Source organism: Anomaloglossus baeobatrachus, chromosome 2 (genome assembly GCF_048569485.1).
Source record: "Anomaloglossus baeobatrachus isolate aAnoBae1 chromosome 2, aAnoBae1.hap1, whole genome shotgun sequence".
Lineage (NCBI taxonomy): Eukaryota > Metazoa > Chordata > Amphibia > Anura > Aromobatidae > Anomaloglossus > Anomaloglossus baeobatrachus.
The window spans coordinates 11813339-11839762 of record NC_134354.1 but is presented as its reverse complement, the minus strand read 5'-3'; the positions used below and the strand labels follow the sequence as shown (position 1 = coordinate 11839762).

The window sequence follows — 26424 nt, the reverse complement described above, 5'->3', positions numbered from 1 at the left end:
TTCGGCTCAAAACTGTATGACTTTGCTTCTCCAGCAAAGCCTGAGTTTTCTTTTTCGCTGTCCACACAACTTGTCCATTTTTTTTAGCTTAAAAAAAAAAAAAAATGTCAAGTCTTTCCTGCGTTTTTCACCCATGCAATACATTGGAAAAACACAGCAAAATGCAGTGATCAAAAACGCATTGAAATGCAGCCAAAAACGCAGCGTAAAAATACCCACTGTTTGCACGCACACACACACACACACACACACACACACACACACACACACACACACACACACACACACACACACACACACACACACCCTAACACTGCAATCTGAGATCACTTCACAGATCAGAGAGGTCATGTATGTGCTGTATTATACTCCAGAGCTGCACTCACTATTCTGCTGGTCAGTCACTGTGTACATACATTACATTACTGATCCTGAGTTACCTCCGGTATTATACCCCAGAGCTGCACTCACTATTCTGCTGGTGCAGTCACTGTGTAAATTACATTACTGATCCTGAGTTACCTCTGGTATTATACTCCAGAGCTGCACTCGCTATTCTGCTGGTGCAGTCACTGTGTTCATACATTACATTACTGATCCTGAGTTACCTCCGGTATTATACCCCAGAGCTGCACTCACTATTCTGCTGGTGCAGTCACTGTGTAAATTACATTACTGATCCTGAGTTACCTCCGGTATTATACCCCAGAGCTGCACTCACTATTCTGCGGGTGCAGTCACTGTGTATATACATTACATTTCTTATCCTGAGTTACCTCCTGTATTATACTCCCGAGCTGGACTCACTATTCTGCTGGTGCAGTCAATGTGTTCATGCATTACATTACTGATCCTGAGTTACCTCCTGTATTATACTCCAGAGCTGCACTCACTATTCTGCTGGTGCACTCACTATGCATATATAGTGCCTTGTGAAGGTATTCGCCCCCTTGAATTTTTCAACCCTTTCCCACATTTCAGGCGTCAAACATAAAGATAAAATGTGAATGTTCTGGTGAAGAATCAACAACAAGTGGACACAATTGTGAAGATGAAGGAAATTTATTGCTTATTTGAAACTTTTTTTTAAAAAAAACAAAACCCTGAAAATTGGTGCATGCAATATTATTCATCCCCTGTAAGTGAATCCTTTGTAGCGCCCCCTTTTGCTGCGATTACAGCTGCAGTCTCTTGGGGTATGTGTCTATCGGTTTTGCACATGGAGAGGAGAAATTCTCGCCCATTCTTCCTTTGTAAACAGCTGGAGCTGAGTGAGGTTGGATGGAGGCGTTTGTGAACAGCAGTTTTCAGCTCTTTCCACAGATTCTCGATTGGGTTCAGGTCTGGACTGTGACTTGGCCATTCTAACACCTGGATACGGTTATTTGTGAACCATTCCATTGTAGAGTTTGCTTTATGTTTGGGATCATTGTCTTGTTGGAGAGAAATCTTCGTCCCAGTCTCAGGTCTTTTGCAGACTCCAACAGGTTTTCTTCAAGTATGGGGTCCTGGGTTCAAATCCCACTAAGGACACCATCTGCAAGGAGTTTGTATGTTCTCCCCTTGTTTGTGTGGGTTTCCTCCAGACTCTCCGGTTTCCTCCCCAAAAAGATACTGATAGGGAACCTAGATTGTGCGCTCCAATGGGGACAGTGTTGCCATTCTATGTAAAGTACTGTGGGGTGTACTGACTGATAAGCTGAGCTCTATAAAGGTGGTGCTCTCTGCATCCCAGACCTCCAGATCCAGACCTGGAAACCCCTGGGGATCACAATGATTGGAGACCTGTATGAGGGAGAGACACTGTCTCCCTTCACTGCACTTACACAGAAATATCATATCCCATATAAAGACTTCTATAAATATTTACAAATAAGACACTTCTTACATGAAAAGAGAGAAATGATCTTCTCACAACCCTCTGCGCTCCTCACAATGCTGTACAACCCTCTGCGCTCCTCACAATGCTGCACAGCCCTCTGCGCTCCTCACAATGCTGCACAGCCCTCTGCGCTCCTCACAATGCTGCACAGCCCTCTGCGCTCCTCACAATGCTGCACAGCCCTCTGCGCTCCTCACAATGCTGCACAGCCCTCTGCGCTCCTCACAATGCTGCACAGCCCTCTGCGCTCCTCACAATGCTGCACAAACCTCTGCGCTCCTCACAATGCTGCACAGCCCTCGGCGCTCCTCACAATGCTGCACAACCTTCTGCGCTCCTCAAAATGCTGCACAGCCCTCTGCGCTCCTCAAAATGCTGCACAGCCCTCTGCGCTCCTCACAATGCTGCACAGCCCTCTGCGCTCCTCACAATGTTGCACAGCCCTCTGCGCTCCTCACAATGCTGCACAGCCCTCTGCGCTCCTCACAATGCTGCACAGCCCTCTGCGCTCCTCACAATGCTGCACAGCCCTCTGCGCTCCTCACAATGCTGCACAGCCCTCTGCGCTCCTCACAATGCTGCACAGCCCTCTGCGCTCCTCACAATGCTGCACAGCCCTCTGCGCTCCTCACAATGCTGCACAGCCCTCTGCGCTCCTCACAATGCTGCACAGCCCTCTGCGCTCCTCACAATGCTGCACAGCCCTCTGCGCTCCTCACAATGCTGCACAGCCCTCTGCGCTCCTCACAATGCTGCACAGCCCTCTGCGCTCCTCACAATGCTGCACAAACCTCTGCGCTCCTCACAATGCTGCACAGCCCTCGGCGCTCCTCACAATGCTGCACAACCTTCTGCGCTCCTCAAAATGCTGCACAGCCCTCTGCGCTCCTCAAAATGCTGCACAGCCCTCTGCGCTCCTCACAATGCTGCACAGCCCTCTGCGCTCCTCACAATGCTGCACAGCCCTCTGCGCTCCTCACAATGCTGCACAGCCCTCTGCGCTCCTCACAATGCTGCACAGTCCTCTGCGCTCCTCACAATGCTGCACAGTCCTCTGCGCTCCTCACAATGCTGCACAGCTCTCTGCGCTCCTCACAATGCTGCACAACCCTCTGCGCTCCTCACAATGCTGCACAACCTGGTGCGATGAAAATCGCTAAAGAACAGGCTCTTCTCGCCGTTGACCCGTACGGGTTCCAGACAGTGATGGTGCACGTCCTCATAGCCACCAAAAGCAAAATAGCGAGTTACTGGAGAAATCCGGAGTGTCCATTGTGGAGACGCGGGGGTCAGTGGGTCCTCTCCTGTGGAGACACGGGGGTCAGTGGGTGCTCTCCTGTGGAGACACGGGGGTCAGTGGGTGCTCTCTAGTGGAGACACGGGGGTCAGTGGGTGCTCTCCTGTGGAGACACGGGGGTCAGTGGGTGCTCTCGTCCTCTGGCCCAGCCACCTTTTAGAAAGAAAGCGTGGCCAAGGGCTCATCCCAACTGAACGCACGACCTCCTTAACCGTGGGCGGAACACTACTCAGACAACACAGGGTGAGGGAATCACAATATTAAGACTTTATTGGATCCCCAAACAATTAACGGCACATGGCACATAACCAGCAAAACCACAGAATATAACCGGCAACAGAATCTCACCCTTCTGTTGGCTTACCAGGGATTTAGAATGTCCGTGCCTCAGAGCTTCCAGGGATACTTACTCCAATCCAGCAGCACCCCGCTTTCGACGGGCACCCATCGAGAATGGAATAACGCCAGATTTAGGAAGCTGGCTGAGGTCTGCAAAGTCTGTAGCCAGGTGACCAAATTGTCCCAACCTGGGTTTCTTCCTTAAGTAGTCTCTGGTATGATGATGTGATATAATCCTGGCAACTGGAGTCGAAATCCCTAGACTGCGGCTATGGTCTCCAATCGGAATCGGAGCCCCTAGATTGAAGCCATGTAGCCAAGTGATCCTCTAGTCGGAGCCAAAGTCCCTAGACCGAGTCCACAAGGCATCCTGGTTCTGATCCCCTAGCCACCTCCTAAGAGCTTAGACTGGATCATGCCACTTCCATCAACCCTGGTGACTCTAAGAAGTCCCCTTTCATTGCCCGCGCCTTCCCTTAGGATATACTGTGCCCTTATCGGATTGGTTGTACAAGGTTGCTTCTCTTCTTGGATGAATTTCAAGCTGCATGGATAATGTTCATTTAAATGATGTGGATAGAAAGACTGAGGATATCTACATGTAGTCTGCAAGTCACAGACTAGACAATGGCTACTAAGGTAATTTACATTAGATTAGCAATACACAACTACATTGCAATGGATGCTCAGAAGGGTCTGGTAGAAACAATACTTTAGAAGCATGAGTTACCACACAGAAGAACAATACGTCTGGCTAATGTAAAAAATTTAACCCACGACACACATTGAAAAAGTCTGTGTCGCCACATTCATCACTGGCCGAAATTACAGCACTGGTCAATGACAACTGTCTGTCCGAGAAAATAATCGCCTCTTCCACTAACAAGACTTCACTATTCCTCAAAAAATGGGATAGCTGGCTCTCCATCAGGTTAAACACTGTGAATGTAGAAATGTAACATTACGGGTAACACACGGGTTCAATCTAATGTCATCACCCCTCCCCCTTCCCCATTCTTTCCAAATAACTAGTTGTGATAAGAAGTATTATCACTGTTCAAACATATATGTTGTAATATGATTTTATGTTCTAATAAAAATGTAATGTTTAAAAAAAAAAGCGCTGTGGAATTAACAGAGCTATATAAATGAATAAATATTATATTGTTATATTAGTATATGGCTCCATCCATCTTCACATCAATTTTAACCATCTTCCCTGTTCCTGCTGAAGCAAAGCAGGCCCAAACCATGATGCTGCCTCCACCATGTTTGACAGTGGGGATGGTGTGTTCAGGGTGATGAGCTGTGTTGCTTTTACTCCAAATATATCGTTTGACATTGTACCCAAAAAGTTCGATTTTGGTTTCCTCTGAGCAGAGCACCTTCTTCCACATGTTTGGTGTCTCCAGGTGGCTTGTGGAAAAATTTAAACAACACTTTTTATGGATATCTTTGAGAAATGGCTTTCTCCTTGCCACTCTTCCATAAAAGCCAGATTTGTGCAGTGTAGACTGATTGTTGTCCTATGGACAGACTCTCCCACCTCAGCTGTAGATCTCTGCAGATCATCCAGAGGGATCATGGGCCTCTTGGCTGCATCTCTGATCAGTCTTCTCCTTGTGTGAGATGACAGTTTGGATGGACGGCCGGGTCTTGGTAGATTTGCAGTGGTATGATGCTCCTTACATTCCAATATGATCGCTTGCACAGTGCTCCTTGAGATAGTTAAAGTTTTGGACTGAAAGTAAAGGGGATGAATAATATTGCACGCCCCAATTTTCAGATTATTTTTACAAAAGTTTAAAATATGCAATAAATTTCGTTCACCTTCACAATTGTGTCCACTTGTTGTTGATTCTTCACCATAACATTAAAATTTTTATCTTTGTTTGAAGCCTGAAATGTGGGAAAAGGTTGAAAAATTCAAGGGGGCCGAATACTTTCACAAGGCACTGTACATTACTGATCCTGAGTTACCTCCTGTATTATACTCCAGAGCTGCGCTCACTATTCTACTGGTGCAGTCAGTGCTTCCTTATATTATGTCTTGTTGGGTTTGGTCTGTGTGATTATTTTCTCTTTTTCGCCCGCAGCGTCTTGTCTCTTGTCCTTGGATATAAGGATGCCGGAGATGACTCAGAATGCAAGTCCTATCAAATCTAAGCACAGGTGAGAGCGCCCCTCAGTGGAGGGGATGTGTCGGACCCTTTGGTGGTGTCCCGCACACTGGGGGTTGTAGTGTGCGGTTGCAGAGAGTGTTAGTTCGGGGAGCGCGGTGCACGTCTGCGGGATCGGTGTAACGTTCATCCTCATTATTACACCGCGTTCTCATCATCTTGTGATATTTTATTATTAATGACTGATGTCTTTTATTTACTTTTTGTTTTTGTTTTTTTTGCATTAGGAAGAAAAACCGTGAAAGCCACAATGAGGGTAAGAGACGCCCCAATCCGAAAATGGGACGAGGGGCGGTTTCCGCTTAGCAGTTGTTGCCTTCGTATTGGTTGTCATCTTGCCTTTCGCTCCTGGAATCGGTCACTTTTTTTCCTTTTGGCATTTCTGTAAGATTGAGGGGTGACGGCGGGGAGGCGGCTCCATCACATTATGGGCCTTAATACCGCTACAAAATATGCTTCCATGTTAGAGAGGCTGTAGATATTTATATCCAATAGGTGCGGGGCCTCTCTGAACCGAAATGAACGCTCCCCACTCCCCTGTGCCCCGCAGGATCCGGCTCTTAGTGAGCGGAGTGATGCGAGCAGATATTCCCGTACAGTAAATCCACAGATCCGCTGCCACCTCTCTTCTCACAGCCGGTCAAATTCCCGCCATGGTGAGATTGTAGGACCCTATTGTGGGGGAGGTGCAGGGGTAAGAGGAGGACCGGGCTCTATCTTCCCGTCAGGTTCCCGTCCGCTCACTTGTCAGTATCCTATCCCACTGTTCAGGGCCAAAATACATTTATGGGGGTCACAAAGCTCTAAATCTGCTGCAGACACGACGGCAGCTTCATTTTATTTATGCCATTTTTTTATTTTAGTGGAAAGACATAGGAAGAAGAAAATAAACTCTGGGATCAATCGAATCGGAGACCTCATCCCGTGCTCTGCCGCACTGAAGCAGGTAAGTGATCCAGCGGGATTCTCTCATCGAGCTGCGTGACAGGCGGAGATACTGTCCACTATACTAACGAGTGATGGGCAGAGATACTGACCACTATACTAACGAGTGATGGGCAGAGATACTGACCACTATACTAACGAGTGATGGGCGGAGATACTGATCACTATACTAAGGAGTGATGGGCGGAGATACTGACCACTATACTAACGAGAGACAGGCGGAGATACTGACCACTATACTAACGAGTGATGGGCGGAGATACTGATCACTATACTAACGAGTGATGGGCAGAGATACTGACCACTATACTAACGAGTGACAGGCGGAGATACTGACCACTATACTAACGAGTGATGGGCGGAGATACTGATCACTATACTAACGAGTGATGGGCGGAGATACTGACCACTATACTAACGAGTGATGGGTGGAGATACTGACCACTATACTAACGAGTGATGGGCGGAGATACTGACCACTATACTAACGAGTGATGGGCGGAGATACTGACCACTATACTAACGAGTGATGGGCGGAGATACTGACCACTATACTAACCAGTGATGGGCGGAGATACTGACCACTATACTAATGAGTGATGGGCGGAGATACTGTCCACTATACTAACGAGTGATGGGCGGAGATACTGACCACTATACTAACGAGTGATGGGCGGAGATACTGACCACTATACTAATGAGTGATGGGCAGAGATACTGTCCACTATACTAACGAGTGATGGGCAGAGATACTGACCACTATACTAACGAGTAATGGGCGGAGATACTGACCACTATACTAACGAGTGATGGGCGGAGATACTGACCACTATACTAAGGAGTGATGGGCGGAGATACTGACCACTATACTAACGAGTGACAGGCGGAGATACTGACCACTATACTAACGAGTGATAGACGGAGATTCTGACCACTGCACCAAAGAATGACAGGTGGAGATACTGACCACTATACTAACGAGTGGCAGGTGGAGATACTGACCACTATACTAACGAGTGATGGGCGGAGATACTGATCACTATACTAACGAGTAATGGGCGGAGATACTGACCGCTATACTAACGAGTGACAGGCGGAGATACTGACCACTATACTAACGAGTGATGGGCAGAGATACTGACCACTATACTAACGAGTGATGGGTGGAGATACTGACCACTATTCTAAGGAGTGACAGGCGGAGATACTGACCACTATACTAACGAGTAATGGGCGGAGATACTGACCGCTATACTAACGAGTGACGGGTGGAGATACTGACCACTTTACTAACGAGTGACGGGTGGAGATACTGACCACTATACTAACCTGAGTAATGGGCGGAGATACTGACCGCTGTACTACCGAGTGACAGGCGGAGATACTGACCACTATACTAAAGAGTGATGGGCGGAGATACTGACCACTGTACTACCGAGTGATGGGTACTAACGAGTGATGGGCGGAGATACTGACCGCTATACTAACGAGTGATGGGTGGAGATACTGACCACTATACTAACGAGTGATGGGTGGAGATACTGACCACTATACTAACGAGTGACAGGCGGAGATACTGATCACTATACTAACGAGTGATGGGCGGAGATACTGACCACTATACTAACGAGTGATGGGTGGAGATACTGACCACTATACTAACGAGTGATGGGTGGAGATACTGACCACTATACTAACGAGTAATGGGCGAAGATACTGATCACTATACTAACGAGTGACAGACGGAGATACTGACCACTATACTAACCAGTAATGGGCGGAGATACTGACCGCTATACTAACGAGTGACGGGTGGAGATACTGACCACTTTACTAACGAGTGACAGGTGGAGATACTGACCACTATACTAACGAGTAATGGGCGGAGATACTGACCGCTGTACTACCGAGTGACAGGCGGAGATACTGACCACTATACTAACGAGTGACGGGTGGAGATACTGACCACTATACTAACTAGTGACGGGTGGAGATACTGACCACTATACTAACGAGTGATGGGCGGAGATATTGACCACTGTACTACGGAGTGATCGGTACTAACGAGTGATGGGCGGAGATACTGACCGCTATACTAACGAGTGATGGGTGGAGATACTGACCACTATACTAACGAGTGATGGGTGGAGATACTGACCACTATACTAACGAGTGACAGGCGGAGATACTGACCACTATACTAACGAGTAATGGGCGGAGATACTGATCACTATACTAACGAGTGATGGGCGGAGATACTGACCGCTATACTAACGAGTGACGGGTGGAGATACTGACCACTTTACTAACGAGTGACGGGTGGAGATACTGACCACTATACTAACGAGTAATGGGCGGAGATACTGACCGCTGTACTACCGAGTGACAGGCGGAGATACTGACCACTATACTAACGAGTAATGGGCGGAGATACTGTCCACTATACTAACGAGTGACGGGTGGAGATACTGACGACTTTACTAACGAGTGACAGGTGGAGATACTGACCACTATACTAACGAGTAATGGGCGGAGATACTGACCGCTGTACTACCGAGTGACAGGCGGAGATACTGACCACTATACTAACGAGTGACGGGTGGAGATACTGACCACTATACTAACTAGTGACGGGTGGAGATACTGACCACTATACTAACGAGTGATGGGCGGAGATACTGACCACTGTACTACGGAGTGATCGGTACTAACGAGTGATGGGCGGAGATACTGACCACTATACTAACGAGTGATGGGTGGAGATACTGACCACTATACTAACGAGTGACGGGTAGAGATACTGACCACTATACTAACGAGTGATGGGCGGAGATACTGACCACTATACTAACGAGTGATGGGTGGAGATACTGACCACTATACTAACAAGTGATGGGTGGAGATACTGACCACTATACTAACGAGTGACAGGCGGAGATACTGACCACTATACTAACGAGTAATGGGCGGAGATACTGATCACTATACTAACGAGTGACAGGCGGAGATACTGACCACTATACTAACGAGTAATGGGCGGAGATACTGACCGCTATACTAACGAGTGACGGGTGGAGATACTGACCACTTTACTAACGAGTGACGGGTGGAGATACTGACCACTATACTAACGAGTAATGGGCGGAGATACTGACCGCTGTACTACCGAGTGACAGGCGGAGATACTGACCACTATACTAACGAGTAATGGGCGGAGATACTGACCGCTATACTAACGAGTGACGGGTGGAGATACTGACCACTTTACTAACGAGTGACGGGTGGAGATACTGACCACTATACTAACCTGAGTAATGGGCGGAGATACTGACCGCTGTACTACCGAGTGACAGGCGGAGATACTGACCACTATACTAACTAGTGACGGGTGGAGATACTGACCACTATACTAACGAGTGATGGGCGGAGATACTGACCACTGTACTACCGAGTGATGGGTACTAACGAGTGATGGGCGGAGATACTGACCGCTATACTAACGAGTGATGGGTGGAGATACTGACCACTATACTAACGAGTGATGGGTGGAGATACTGACCACTATACTAACGAGTGACAGGCGGAGATACTGATCACTATACTAACGAGTGATGGGCGGAGATACTGACCACTATACTAACGAGTGATGGGTGGAGATACTGACCACTATACTAACGAGTGATGGGTGGAGATACTGACCACTATACTAACGAGTAATGGGCGGAGATACTGATCACTATACTAACGAGTGACAGGCGGAGATACTGACCACTATACTAACCAGTAATGGGCGGAGATACTGACCGCTATACCAACGAGTGACGGGTGGAGATACTGACCACTTTACTAACGAGTGACGGGTGGAGATACTGACCACTATACTAACGAGTAATGGGCGGAGATACTGACCGCTGTACTACCGAGTGACAGGCGGAGATACTGACCACTATACTAACGAGTGACGGGTGGAGATACTGACCACTATACTAACTAGTGACGGCTGGAGATACTGACCACTATACTAACGAGTGATGGGCGGAGATACTGACCGCTATACTAACGAGTGATGGGTGGAGATACTGACCACTATACTAACGAGTGATGGGTGGAGATACTGACCACTATACTAACGAGTGACAGGCGGAGATACTGATCACTATACTAACGAGTGATGGGCGGAGATACTGACCACTATACTAACGAGTGATGGGTGGAGATACTAACCACTATACTAACGAGTGATGGGTGGAGATACTGACCACTATACTAACGAGTGATGGGTGGAGATACTGACCACTATACTAACGAGTGATGGGTGGAGATACTAACCACTATACTAACGAGTGATGGGTGGAGATACTGACCATTATACTAACGAGTGATGGGTGGAGATACTGACCACTATACTAACGAGTGACAGGCGGAGATACTGACCACTATACTAACGAGTAATGGGCGGAGATACTGATCACTATACTAACGAGTGATGGGCGGAGATACTGACCGCTATACTAACGAGTGACGGGTGGAGATACTGACCACTTTACTAACGAGTGACGGGTGGAGATACTGACCACTATACTAACGAGTAATGGGCGGAGATACTGACCGCTGTAGTACCGAGTGACAGGCGGAGATACTGACCACTATACTAACGAGTAATGGGCGGAGATACTGTCCACTATACTAACGAGTGACGGGTGGAGATACTGACCACTATACTAACGAGTGATGGGCGGAGATACTGACCACTATACTAACGAGTGATGGGTGGAGATACTAACCACTATACTAACGAGTGATGGGTGGAGATACTGACCACTATACTAACGAGTGACAGGCGGAGATACTGACCACTATACTAACGAGTAATGGGCGGAGATACTGATCACTATACTAACGAGTGATGGGCGGAGATACTGACCGCTATACTAACGAGTGACGGGTGGAGATACTGACCACTTTACTAACGAGTGACGGGTGGAGATACTGACCACTATACTAACGAGTAATGGGCGGAGATACTGACCGCTGTAGTACCGAGTGACAGGCGGAGATACTGACCACTATACTAACGAGTGACGGGTGGAGATACTGACCACTATACTAACGAGTGATGGGCGGAGATACTGACAACTATACTAACGAGTGATGGGTGGAGATACTGACCACTATACTAACGAGTGACGGGTAGAGATACTGACCACTATACTAACGAGTGATGGGCGGAGATACTGACCACTATACTAACGAGTGATGGGTGGAGATACTGACCACTATACTAACGAGTGATGGGTGGAGATACTGACCACTATACTAACGAGTGACAGGCGGAGATACTGACCACTATACTAACGAGTAATGGGCGGAGATACTGATCACTATACTAACGAGTGACAGGCGGAGATACTGACCACTATACTAACGAGTAATGGGCGGAGATACTGACCGCTATACTAACGAGTGACGGGTGGAGATACTGACCACTTTACTAACGAGTGACGGGTGGAGATACTGACCACTATACTAACGAGTAATGGGCAGAGATACTGACCGCTGTACTACCGAGTGACAGGCGGAGATACTGACCACTATACTAACGAGTGACGGGTGGAGATACTGACCTCTATACTAACTAGTGACGGGTGGAGATACTGACCACTATACTAACGAGTGATGGGCGGAGATACTGACCACTGTACTACGGAGTGATCAGTATTAACGAGTGATGGGCGGAGATACTGACCACTATACTAACGAGTGATGGGTGGAGATACTGACCACTATACTAACGAGTGACGGGTAGAGATACTGACCACTATACTAACGAGTGATGGGCGGAGATACTGACCACTATACTAACGAGTGATGGGTGGAGATACTGACCACTATACTAACAAGTGATGGGTGGAGATACTGACCACTGTACTAACGAGTGACAGGCGGAGATACTGACCACTATACTAACGAGTAATGGGCGGAGATACTGACCACTATACTAACGAGTAATGGGCGGAGATACTGACCGCTATACTAACGAGTGACGGGTGGAGATACTGACCACTTTACTAACGAGTGACGGGTGGAGATACTGACCACTATACTAACGAGTAATGGGCGGAGATACTGACCGCTGTACTACCGAGTGACAGGCGGAGATACTGACCACTATACTAACGAGTAATGGGCGGAGATACTGACCGCTATACTAACGAGTGACGGGTGGAGATACTGACCACTTTACTAACGAGTGACGGGTGGAGATACTGACCACTATACTAACCTGAGTAATGGGCGGAGATACTGACTGCTGTACTACCGAGTGACAGGCGGAGATACTGACCACTATACTAACTAGTGACGGGTGGAGATACTGACCACTATACTAACGAGTGATGGGCGGAGATACTGACCACTGTACTACCGAGTGATGGGTACTAACGAGTGATGGGCGGAGATACTGACCACTATACTAACGAGTGATTGGTGGAGATACTGACCACTATACTAACGAGTGATGGGTGGAGATACTGACCACTATACTAACGAGTGACAGGCGGAGATACTGACCACTATACTAACGAGTAATGGGCGGAGATACTGATCACTATACTAACGAGTGATGGGCGGAGATACTGACCACTATACTAACAAGTGATGGGTGGAGATACTGACCACTATACTAACAAGTGACGGGTGGAGATACTGACCACTTTACTAACGAGTAATGGGCGGAGATACTGATCACTATACTAACGAGTGATGGGCAGAGATACTGTCCACTATACTAACAAGTGACGGGTGGAGATACTGACCACTATATTAACGAGTGATGGGTGGAGATACTGACCACTATACTAACGAGTGATGGGCGGAGATACTGACCACTATACTAACGAGTGATGGGTGGAGATACTGACCACTATACTAACGAGTGACGGGTAGAGATACTGACCACTATACTAACGAGTGATGGGCGGAGATACTGACCATAATACTAACGAGTGATGGGTGGAGATACTGACCACTATACTAACGAGTGATGGGTGGAGATACTGACCACTATACTAACGAGTGACAGGCGGAGATACTGACCACTATACTAACGAGTAATGGGCGGAGATACTGATCACTATACTAACGAGTGACAGGCGGAGATACTGACCACTATACTAACGAGTAATGGGCGGAGATACTGACCGCTATACTAACGAGTGATGGGTGGAGATACTGAAAACTTTACTAACGAGTGACGGGTAAAGATACTGACCACTATACTAACGAGTAATGGGCGGAGATACTGACCGCTGTACTACCGAGTGACAGGCGGAGATACTGACCACTATACTAACGAGTGACGGGTGGAGATACTGACCACTATACTAACTAGTGACGGGTGGAGATACTGACCACTATACTAACGAGTGATGGGCGGAGATACTGACCACTGTACTAACGAGTGATGGGTGGAGATACTGACCACTATACTAACGAGTGACGGGTAGAGATACTGACCACTATACTAACGAGTGATGGGCGGAGATACTGACCACTATACTAACGAGTGATGGGTGGAGATACTGACCACTATACTAACAAGTGATGGGTGGAGATACTGACCACTATACTAACGAGTGACAGGCGGAGATACTGACCACTATACTAACGAGTAATGGGCGGAGATACTGATCACTATACTAACGAGTGACAGGCGGAGATACTGACCACTATACTAACGAGTAATGGGCGGAGATACTGACCGCTATACTAACGAGTGACGGGTGGAGATACTGACCACTATACTAACGAGTAATGGGCGGAGATACTGACCGCTGTACTACCGAGAGACAGGCGGAGATACTGACCACTATACTAACGAGTAATGGGCGGAGATACTGACCGCTATACTAACGAGTGACGGGTGGAGATACTGACCACTATACTAACTAGTGACGGGTGGAGATACTGACCACTATACTAACGAGTGATGGGCGGAGATACTGACCACTGTACTACGGAGTGATCGGTATTAACGAGTGATGGGCGGAGATACTGACCACTGTACTACGGAGTGATCGGTACTAACGAGTGATGGGCGGAGATACTGACCGCTATACTAACGAGTGATGGGTGGAGATACTGACCACTATACTAACGAGTGATGGGTGGAGATACTGACCACTATACTAACGAGTGACAGGCGGAGATACTGATCACTATACTAACGAGTGATGGGCGGAGATACTGACCACTATACTAACGAGTGATGGGTGGAGATACTGACCACTATACTAACGAGTGATGGGTGGAGATACTGACCACTATACTAACGAGTGATGGGTGGAGATACTGACCACTATACTAACGAGTGACAGGCGGAGATACTGACCACTATACTAACGAGTAATGGGCGGAGATACTGATCACTATACTAACGAGTGATGGGCGGAGATACTGTCCACTATACTAACGAGTGACGGGTGGAGATACTGACCACTATACTAACGAGTGATGGGTGGAGATACTGACCACTATACTAACGAGTGATGGGTGGAGATACTGACCACTATACTAACGAGTGACGGGTAGAGATACTGACCACTATACTAACGAGTGACTGGCAGAGATACTGACCACTATACTAACGAGTGATGGGCGGAGATACTGACCACTATACTAACAAGTGATGGGTGGAGATACTGACCACTATACTAACGAGTGATGGGTGGAGATACTGACCACTATACTAACGAGTGATGGGTGGAGATACTGACCACTATACTAACGAGTGATGGGCGGAGATACTGATCACTATACTAACGAGTGATGGGCGGAGATACTGTCCACTATACTAACGAGTGACGGGTGGAGATACTGACCACTATACTAACGAGTGATGGGTGGAGATACTGACCACTATACTAACGAGTGATGGGTGGAGATACTGACCACTATACTAACGAGTGATGGGTGGAGTTACTGACCACTATACTAACGAGTGACAGGCGGAGATACTGACCACTATACTAACCAGTAATGGGCGGAGATACTGATCACTATACTAACGAGTGATGGGCGGAGATACTGTCCACTATACTAACGAGTGACGGGTGGAGATACTGACCACTATACTAACGAGTGATGGGTGGAGATACTGACCACTATACTAACGAGTGATGGGTGGAGATACTGACCACTATACTAACGAGTGACGGGTAGAGATACTGACCACTATACTAACGAGTGACGGGCAGAGATACTGACCACTATACTAACGAGTGATGGGCGGAGATACTGACCACTATACTAACGAGTGATGGGTGGAGATACTGACCACTATACTAACGAGTGATGGGTGGAGATACTGACCACTATACTAACGAGTGATGGGTGGAGATACTGATCACTATACTAACGAGTGATGGGCGGAGATACTGTCCACTATACTAACGAGTGACGGGTGGAGATACTGACCACTATACTAACGAGTGATGGGCGGAGATACTGACCACTATACTAACGAGTGATGGGTGGAGATACTGACCACTATACTAACGAGTGATGGGTGGAGATACTGACCACTATACTAACGAGTGATGGGTGGAGATACTGATCACTATACTAACGAGTGATGGGCGGAGATACTGTCCACTATACTAACGAGTGACGGGTGGAGATACTGACCACTATACTAACGAGTGATGGGTGGAGATACTGACCACTATACTAACGAGTGATGGGTGGAGATACTGACCACTATACTAACGAGTGACGGGTAGAGATACTGACCACTATACTAACGAGTGATGGGTGGAGATACTGACCACTATACTAACGAGTGATGGGTGGAGATACTGACCACTATACTAACGAGTGACGGGTAGAGATACTGACCACTATACTAATGAGTGACAGGCGGAGATACTGACCACTATACTAACGAGTGATGGGTGGAGATACTGACCACTATACTAATGAGTGACGGGCAGAGATACTGACCACTATACTAACGAGTGATGGGCGGAGATACTGACCACTATACTAACGAGTGATGGGTGGAGATACTGACCACTATACTAACGAGTGACGGGTAGAGATACTGACCACTATACTATCGAGTGACGGGCAGAGATACTGATCACTATACTACCCAGTGACAGGTGGAGATACTGACCACTATACTAACGAGTGACGGGCAGAGATACTGATCACTATACTACCCAGTGACAGGTGGAGATACTGACCACTATACTATCGAGTGACGGGCAGAGATACTGATCACTATACTACCCAGTGACAGGTGGAGATACTGACCGCTGTACTAACGAGTGACAGGCAGAGATACTGACCATTATGCTAATATGTTATGGACGATCCCCGCCGGTGCTGCGGATACTTCCGGTCCATCACTTGGCCTTCAGTAAAAGATTCAGACGACCCCTTTATTAAGATTCTGCCTAATCTTTTTTTTTTTTTTTTTATTTTGACTCTCAGAGCAAGAACATGATCCTGGAACAAGCTTTCAAGTACATCACCGAGCTGAAGCGGCAAAATGACGAGCTGCTGCTAAATGGAGGGAACAAGGAGCAAGGTGAGAGCGAGGGATCCTTGTTACTAAATGTGATGCCCTGTAAGTAGTGATGGGCAAACTCACAGATATCTAGGATAGGCGGTACTAACCCGACTTTAAAAAAAAAAAAATCAGATCCGGTCCCCATATAAGTTTATGTGGACCAGAATCCGGCAATTAAAAATGGTGGTAGAAGGGATAGGGGGATAGGAGTAAGTGCTTCATACTTACTGAGGCTCCTGCACGGCTGTAACTGCTCCCACGGTCCGCCCATTCACTTTTGGGGCCGCTCATTAGGCTCATGCATATGCACTGCTTTTCCCACCTACCAGAGTCTGTGATTGGTTGCACTCAGACCCACCCCCAGCCAGACACAGACCCGGCCCGTACATGTATTGTACAGTAAGAATAAATAAAATTGTTGTAGGGTCCATGCATATTATGATATCCAGCACATATAAAGCCACGGCTACAGGCTGCAGCTCCCAGCCGTGCGCATATCTTGGCTGTGTATCAAAATAAGAGGAACCGCATGTGGCTTTTTTTTTTTTTAATTAAAAAAAAATGGTGTGCGGTTGTCCCCCCCCCCATACCCCCCAATTTTTTTTTTTACCCAGCCATGATAAAGCCAAATAAAGGATGTTTTGGGGGTTAATAAAGGGGGAAAAAGAGGGGGGGGTGTTTGTATTTTATTCCAAATAAAGGATTTATTTGGCGTGTGTGTTTATTTACGTTCACTTACAAATTATTAATAGAAGGGTCTCATAGACACCTGCCATTACTAATTTCCGGCTTAGTGACAGCTGTGGCCCGTGATTAATGCTTTATTACCCCAATTGCCACAGCACCAGGGTAATCGGGCTGAGCAGGGTAAAGTGCCGGGATTGTTATATTTAATGGATGCGGCAATCCTGGGTGGCTGTAGGCTGCTATTTTTAGGATAGGGGGCTCCCAATAACAAGGGGTCTTCTCAGCCTGAGAATAACAGCCCCCAGCTGTCGTGCTTTATCATGACTGGGTATCAAAATGGAGGGGGGGGGGATGGGGCGGGGCGGCACATGCTGTTTTATTTTAATAATTTTTTAAAAAAACGCATGCGGTTCCTCTTATTTTGATACACAGCCAAGATAAGCACATGGCTGGGGGCTGCAGCCTCTAGTCATATGGTTTATCTATGCTGGGTATCACAATATAGGGACCCTACGCCAATTTTTTATTTATTTTTACTGTACGATATAGACTCGCAGACGGGGCCTGTGATTGCAAGGCTGATACAGGCTGTCACTCAGGCTGGGGGCGTGTCTGACTGCAACCAATCGAATACGCCGATAGGCGGGGAAAGCAATGCATATGCATGAGCCTAATGAGCGGCCCCGGAAGTGAATGGGCGGCCGCAGGAGCAGTTATAGCCGCACTGGAGCCTCGCTTGCTTTATTATTATTTTTTTTTTTCTTTATATTTCCTTTATTTTTTTTTGCATTACCCGAGTGCTTGGCCTGGATCATTAGCCAGAGTTCCCTGAGGATTCCGGGCCCGGGTACGGCACCTGGATGCTTTTGAAACTGCTAGATCTGGACTTTTACAGTTCAGTTCTGCCCATTACTACTTGTAAAGGATTTTTTTTTCTTCAACACGTGTTGATTGAAAGGAAAATAACACGTCCTTATAACTCTTGTCATCTCCATCCCATGTGTATAACCATATACGTGAGACCGTGGGGATCAGTCAGCGAGCGCATCCTGCTCATACGTTCCTGATCCAAACTCTCAGCTGATTAAAGTCCATCTTTTATCTCCACGGGTTCTTTGTGCCTTTCGATTGAAGCCTAATGTTTCATCTCTGCACACTGGATATTTGCTTTCTCTGATTGGATAATTCTGTTTAATGTTTTCTTCTTTTGCAGCCTGCGAGATAAAGAAACTCAGACGGGAGTTGTCAGAGATCCAAAAAGAAAATGCTCGTTACATTGACTTACTGAAGAGCAATGACATCTGCCTGTACGACGACCCGACGCTGACCTGGAAAGGAAACTCCAGAAACTCGAAGGCCCCGCTGATCGCTTCTGCCGACCAAACCCCGAAGCTTCCGCTCTGCCTGAACGGGAACCAACTGGGCTCGTCTAACCAGGGCACCACTGTGCATGGCATCACCTTCAACGTGGGTCACAACCTCCAAAAGCAAACGGCCAACGTTGTACCGGTGCAAAGAACCTGCAACTTGGTGACGCCCATCACCATCGCCGGTGTTTACCCCTTGGACAAAACATGGCAGCAAAATTCAACATGTCCAACCACTGCGGCTGAGGTTGAGTCAGCGAGTCTTCCTGTGACCGTAGCACAGACCACGGCAAACCTCGTCCAGTCCAAGGGCAAAGCCGCTGCTCCTTCCCCAACCAGCTCTGCGCTTTCATTTCCAGTGGCGACTACTGCTGCGACTCCAATAAGTTCTTCCCAGGCACAAGAAGGGAACGATGTGGCGCAAAATGTGCACGAAAATGTCATGTCCGTCAATAGCAATCTTCCGTCACAAGTTTCACAAGCCGACGTGCCTGGAATTAGTTTGCAGGTTGCTTCCGAGAATACGCCTGCAGCTTCCACTTCTGCCGAGATTGGAAAGGATGTAGGGAAGGACATTTTACCCAGTGTTGACGTTGCATCCAGCATGGGGGTCGTCATCCACTCAAGAGAAGGAAACTCATCCCTCGAGGTCTCAGCCGGCTCCAGTGCACCCATGTTGTCTGCTCCTTTGCTGGAGGCCGGCTGGTCCCTGTCGCCTGGATTACCAGATCTGAAGGGTATCGGAAGCCTCTCACGGATCCCGTCTGATGGAAACACTAAAACTACATGGACAACGTTGCAACTTGCTGGAAACACTGTGCAGCCGTTAAGTCAATCGTCCTCGGCAGTGATTCCCGCACCCCTGGTCGAGCAGCCAGTAGCCTCCAAAGAAGTCCCGAATCACCGTCCAGTTACAGCTTGCATAAACCTGAACAACATAGCACCCTCAGAAATCAAGGCCATGGAGCAAGTAATGGTGAAAATGTCTTCTTGTCAGCCCGTACAAGTGCAGTCACTTATCACCCAGCCGCAGGCACAAAGCACAACCAGTATCCTCCCACTGCACCCCCCTGTGCAGGTCATTCAGGTGGCTCAGCCATTCGGCCCTGCAATAAATCCATCGCCAACCAATCAGAACATTATATTACTCCAGCCACCGGCGCCTGCGCCTTGTCCGCCTGTTCCTAAACCCCCTGTGGGGCAGCAGATCGTTATAATCCAAGCCACCCCCAACCAGAACACCCTCCCCATAATGACTGCTCAGCCAACCCCTTCTATGGTCATGCCCATTAATGCAACCAGTCCTGTCGTCTGCCCTACAAACCCGGTGCAAAGCGCGGTGATACCACAGACGTTCGGTGGAAAACATCTCGTTCATATATTGCCCAGACCCAGCCCTGTGCAGCTGCCGAGCACCGCTCAGCAAGTCCCCGCGCCCGCCATCTCGAATCAACAGCCGCCGACAATATCTCTCAACGGACAGTTGTTTGCGTTGCAGCCAATGAATCCATCGTCTGGATCTTCCAACCAAACCCCTATGCAAATTATCCAGCCAACGACCAGTGAAGATCCCAACACCAACGTCGCTCTCAACACATTCGGTGCTTTGGCTAATCTCAGTCAGAACATTTCTCAGCTGGCCGGGCACAGCTGCCTGCAGTTTACCCTTAATCCTCCGACTCCATCTTCCAGCACCGCATCAGTATCAATGCCTGCAACCACTGTGACAGCCGCAGTCACTGAAACCTCTTCCGCTTTACCTCTTGCATCTGTAACGACAAAGCCTTTATTAGTAAAACCTGTAACTAACACTTCACCAGCCGGGGCAAAGCCAAAAAAGACAATCAAGAAACCTCCGGTAAAGAAAGGAGCTTCTGCTAAAAAGGATCCTGCTGCATCCAGTCAACCAGAACCACCAAAAACCCAGACCAGTAAGGGACCTCACAATGAGAAGAAGGCTTCCAACTTAGCCACATCCTCAACTATCGTAGAGAAATCAGCAGGTAAAGCCTCAGAAAATGGACTAAGTGAGAAGCCTGAAGATGTCGGAAATCCTGCGAACTCGGAAGGAACTGCAACTTCATCTGAACCAAGGCACAATGAACTCTTACCCGCACACATCCAGAACGCCACAGAAGAGAGTGGAGGAACACAAAACGAGCGCACACCAGATCCCGACGGTTTTACAGGAGATGTGGATCCCGGCAATCTCCCGGTAAATAAGGAGACCCTTCAAGACACTCCGGCTGTAGAGGGTTCTCAGGAATCCAATAAGTTACCCCCTTGCACAAGTTCGGATCATGCCACTGCTTCCAGGCTGTGCCAAGGAGTAGGTGGCACCCCAACCTTAACCGCTGCCGACTTGCTGGAAGTGCAGATATTGAGTGATGATCCACATGAGAAATCCTTTCATTTAAATGGAGACTCAAAGGATCTTGATGGTCCTGGACCACCGTTAAGAAAAATGAAGACGAAAGAAGCTTTAACCGTAGGTGAAACGAGACCAGAACCAGTTATTACAAACACAAATCAGACTGATATCCCGGAACAAGATGGTGGCAACAATTCCTCCGTCACTAATCGGCAAACTGACTCGCCCTCGTCCGGTAACTCTGCCAGCAGCCGCAATTTCTCAGTGGCTTCAATGTTGCCAGATGCCAACAGGGACGACGTTGTCGGTGGGGCATCATTGGGGCCACCCTTTAACGGGTGTGGGTTTTCCGAGCAGAATGACATAGTAGCCGTTGCAGCAAGAGCCATCTTTGATCAGGAGACTCTCTCGAAAGTAAGATCAAGAGTCCAGGTGGAAGTCGGGGGCCAGGTTCCCAGGACCTCGGAGGCAGAAGCTTTGCCCCCGGACTGTCAGCTCCCTTTCAAGCCCCACCTGGCCAAAGAAAACCTTTCTCAACTCCAGCCCTCATCTCATGCCTTCAGCTCCCCGGATAATAATGGCCGCCCTTGTGTCGATCGTCTGGTAGAAAAAAGTAATTGTGCGATTGTGAACGCCGCCAGTCTGTCATTACAGATCTCCACGTCTCAGTCTCAGAGCGTGACCAGTCTGAGCATCAATAACTTAATACACTCGGGTGCCATTAACCATGCGGTGAACTGCAACAGTGTGTTACAAACCTCTGAAAACATGTCCGTGCCTCCATCCACCAACACCTCTGTGTCCACCAGCACCTACGAAAGCCAGACGGAGGTGACGACAGTCCTGTCCGACTACTCGCACGAGCAGCTGCATTCCATGAGTTCTGCCGTCATGCAGGTGTCTCGGGCGACAGTCCCTCTCCTGAAACAAACGCTCGATAGTAGGAAAGAGTCGAACAAGCGTCCGGCTCACGATGACGGGCTACTTTCTGCAGCTAAGAGACAGAAACAGTGTCAAGTTCCGATTCGGCTTGATCGATTGCAGCCTTCAGTCAGCGTCACAGAGCAGAACGAAGTAATGGGGGGTCAAGTGGTGTCCGATTCCTCCGCATCTACAGTGTCTGTCTCCAGTAGTGTCCAAAGCCACAGTGAGGGACTCTCCAGTCTGCTCACTTCAAATAATAACTTTATTAACCCGACACTGAGACAGTCGGACCCGCGATGCAATTCGCAACCTTCTGTGTCTGAGCAGGTCCAGATCGGAAACCAGCACCTTCAGCCACTACAGTCGCACCAACAGCAGCAAGTACCTCTCCACAGTAACAACCCATACCTGAAGCAGCAGCAGCAACAAGCAGGACATTTGCGGGACCATCATCACTTGTATCAGCAGCAGCAACAAATCCCCCATGTGGACCGTTCCCTTCGCCCGCAGCCTCATAACCTTCAGCAACAACGAATGGTTCAGCAGGACGTTCAAATGCAAAAGAAGCAGAACCACATCCAAGGTGCTCAGACGGCGCGGCTGTCTTTGCATCAGAAGCATCTCACCGAGCAAAATCGGCATAAGAACAGTCAACCCCATCACCAACAGATCCAGCAGCAGCAGATCCCTCCTCATTTTGGAAATGCCCAAGTGGAAAAGCCATGTGAGAACACTGTCCCTTCTCGGGGTCTCCATGTCTCCCACTCTCACAGTCATGTGAGTCAGGACATGCTTCATCAACATCAACAGGATATCAGCCGCTCGCAGGGATCTATTGTATCCTCGGAGCACTTATCAGGGCACAACCAAGTGCAAAGACTCATGACCTCAAGGAGTTTAGAGCAGCAGATGGTGTCCCAAGCCAGCGTGGTCTCTCGGCCCCCAAACATGACGTGCGTTCCGCACCGACAGGAAAGGAATCGGGTCTCCAGTTACTCCGCTGAGGCGCTTATAGGCAAGAGTACGTCAAACACGGAACCGAGAATCGGAGTCTCCGTCCAAGCTTCAAGGCTATCGGAGCAGATTGAGATGCGGAAGTATCTGGATGCATCTAGAAACAAAGTTCTACCAACCCATAACCTTCAGGGCCACATGACCATGGAGCACGCCATGAATGCCGAGGCACAGAGGCTTCCCGACTGCCAAACATTTAAGACGGGAGGCTTGTCTCAGCAGCAAACAGCCTCCTTTGAAGTTCAGACCTCGAGAAGCAACGAAGGTGGCACTAATGCGAATATGAGGGGGCTGCAGTCACAAACCTATAGGATAAGCCAGAATCCTAACTCCGCAATGGATCGGCAAAAGCACCTACCCTACCAGAGCGTCCAAGAGGTGCCCATCTCAAATAACCTTGCCATTAGAGAGAATGAGAATTCTTGTCACCAGAGCTTCATGCAGAGTTTGTTAGCACCTCACATTGGAGACCAAGTGGGGGCGAGTCAGCGGCCGATCTCCAGCCACCAAAGGATGCAGTACAACACCTCCTCCAACATCGAGTTCACTTGCCCACCGACTCGTGAGTCTCTGCACCTGCGGAGAGAGAATGAAGGACAGAACCGGGAGAGCTGTGACTTGGGAATGGGACAAGTGAACTCCAGGAACAATTCTTTAAATATTCCTTTCTCCAGCTCCTCTGGAGAGATCCAGGGCAGGAACACAAGTCCTCACATGCAAAAATCTGTTCGGCCATCAGACGGGCAGACAAAGAACCAGCTGAACATCCAGGTATCCATTAACATGCATGGTGTGGTCCATCCACCCATTCCTCATCAGTCTGTGTCCCATGGGAATGGAGATCAGCGGCAAACGGTGAGGCAGACGAATACTTCGGTAGCCCAACGTTCTAGACATCCCCTGCAGGAGGAACCGGACTCCAAAACCCGGCAACCTGAAAGAAGCCGATCTGGAAACCAAAGACATGGCAATATGTTTGATTCTACACTGCCTCACCTCCCCTTAGCTGGCCCAAGTCCCATGATCATTGGGCGTCAGCAGCCCGTTACCGATAAGAGGGCAGGAATAGTTCGCTTTATGCCGGATGGCCCCCAGGTGTCTGCTGACAATCCAGCTCCTGACCAACATACACTCACCCAGAACTTTGGCTTCCCGTTCATCCCGGAGGGCACAATGAACCCACCCATTAACGCAAATGCATCCTTCATCCCTCCTGTTACACAGACCACGGCCACACGGACGCCTGCCCTGATTCCGGTAGATCCGCAGAACACGTTGCCTTCTTTTTACCCTCCGTATTCGCCAGCTCATCCAAGTTTGTCCAATGATCTCACCCTCCCTTACTTCTCCAACCAGATGTTTCCTAATCCAAGCACCGAGAAGGCCAACGGCAATAGGTTTGGCTCCATACTCTCCCCACCGAGGCCTGTAGGCTTCTCGCAGACAACATTCCCTCTCCTCCCAGAAATGCCCCCGATGCACATGGCCAACCCATCCCACCTCTCCAACTTCAACCTGACCTCACTGTTTCCAGAAATCGCCACCGCCCTCCCTGCTGATGGCTCGGCCGTGTCACCATTACTTTCCATATCGCACCCTTCTGCGGACGCTTCGAAGCAGACGTCCAATAGGCCGGCGCACAACATCAGCCACATATTGGGCCACGACTCCAGTTCGGCAGTGTAGTGTGGCCCCCATGATGGGCTCCTGTATCGACCAGATCATGTGTTTTTGTTCCTTTTCTTTCAGTTTTTTTTTTCATGTTGGAAAGTTCTTGATTTCTTCCATCCACACCTCAGCCACCCGGTCGCCCATGTTTCTCCTCCGCTCCCCTAGTTTTACCCTACTCCGCCTGGCACTGCAGTTTGCAAACAAATCTTGTCCGAACGGACGTCCACACTGAGAGTTTTGAAATTGTTCATCCATACTCCGCTAAAGTGCGGATTCACTAGACTTGGTTGTGTGTGACCGGACCCCCGAAACTGATAATTGTTTTGCTTGATGAATTATGAACATTTTTTGGGTCCATTGTTTTCCGTCTTTCCAGAGCTGTACTTTTTTGAGTGTGTGGTGTAACATCGGCTCATGTGATATCATCGCAGTTGGGTGATGTCGGACTATGTAAAGCCCTACATGATGTAAACTCGTAAAGCTGGAAGACCCCCAGCTCCATCATAGAAGAGAAGTAATTCTCCCTCCATAGTGACCTGGAAGCCCCCGGCACAAAACGCGGCAGCCCCACATTTCATTCTGTATGTAATATACTGTACATATGTAGATTACACGGAGCGCGGCCCCTCGTCTCCACTGTACATGTTGTGTATAGTTCTTTATACTTTTGGAAATTCATGAACGATGGCGCCCACTGAAGACTCAGACCTTTTATTTTCTCTTCTGTTATGTGGATGGAGTGATTGTCGGGGGGCTCTGGATTTGATTTTCTATTGCTGCTTTGGTACTTGCAGATCTCATGGTACAATTTTTATTTCCAATGATTTCTGGTTGTAATAATTCTTTGTAAAGAGCTGAACATATTTTATTAGTAAAATAAAAGTTCTCACGCCTCTTGTGGTCTCCAGAACTTCTGCAAAATGTACTATGTAAATGTGTATATAGCAACCTTTCGTTACTACATCCTGTATTCTCCTCAGAGCTGCACTCACTATTCTGCTGGTGCAGTCACTGTGTACATAAATTACATTACTGATCCTGCGTTACCTCCTATATTATACTCCAGAGCTGCACTCACTATTCTGCTGGTGCAGTCACTGTGTACATAAATTACATTACTGATCCTGTACTGATCCTGCGTTACCTCCTATATTATACTCCAGAGCTGCACTCA

General features: G+C 48.2%; 1 protein-coding gene across 1 annotated transcript in view; it reads left to right on the top strand.

Annotated features, from left to right (window-relative positions):
* The window catches only part of USF3 (upstream transcription factor family member 3), a 38716-nt gene extending 12567 nt beyond the window's left edge, over window positions 1-26149 (top strand). The window contains exons 3-7 of the mRNA XM_075334878.1: window positions 5615-5690; window positions 5926-5954; window positions 6562-6644; window positions 17138-17234; window positions 19117-26149. Of these exons, the coding sequence (XP_075190993.1) occupies window positions 5644-5690; window positions 5926-5954; window positions 6562-6644; window positions 17138-17234; window positions 19117-25265 (6405 nt within the window). The 5' untranslated portion in view covers window positions 5615-5643 and the 3' untranslated portion in view covers window positions 25266-26149. The remainder of the gene's footprint in view (window positions 1-5614; window positions 5691-5925; window positions 5955-6561; window positions 6645-17137; window positions 17235-19116) is intronic.
* Window positions 26150-26424: the final 275 nt, after the last annotated feature.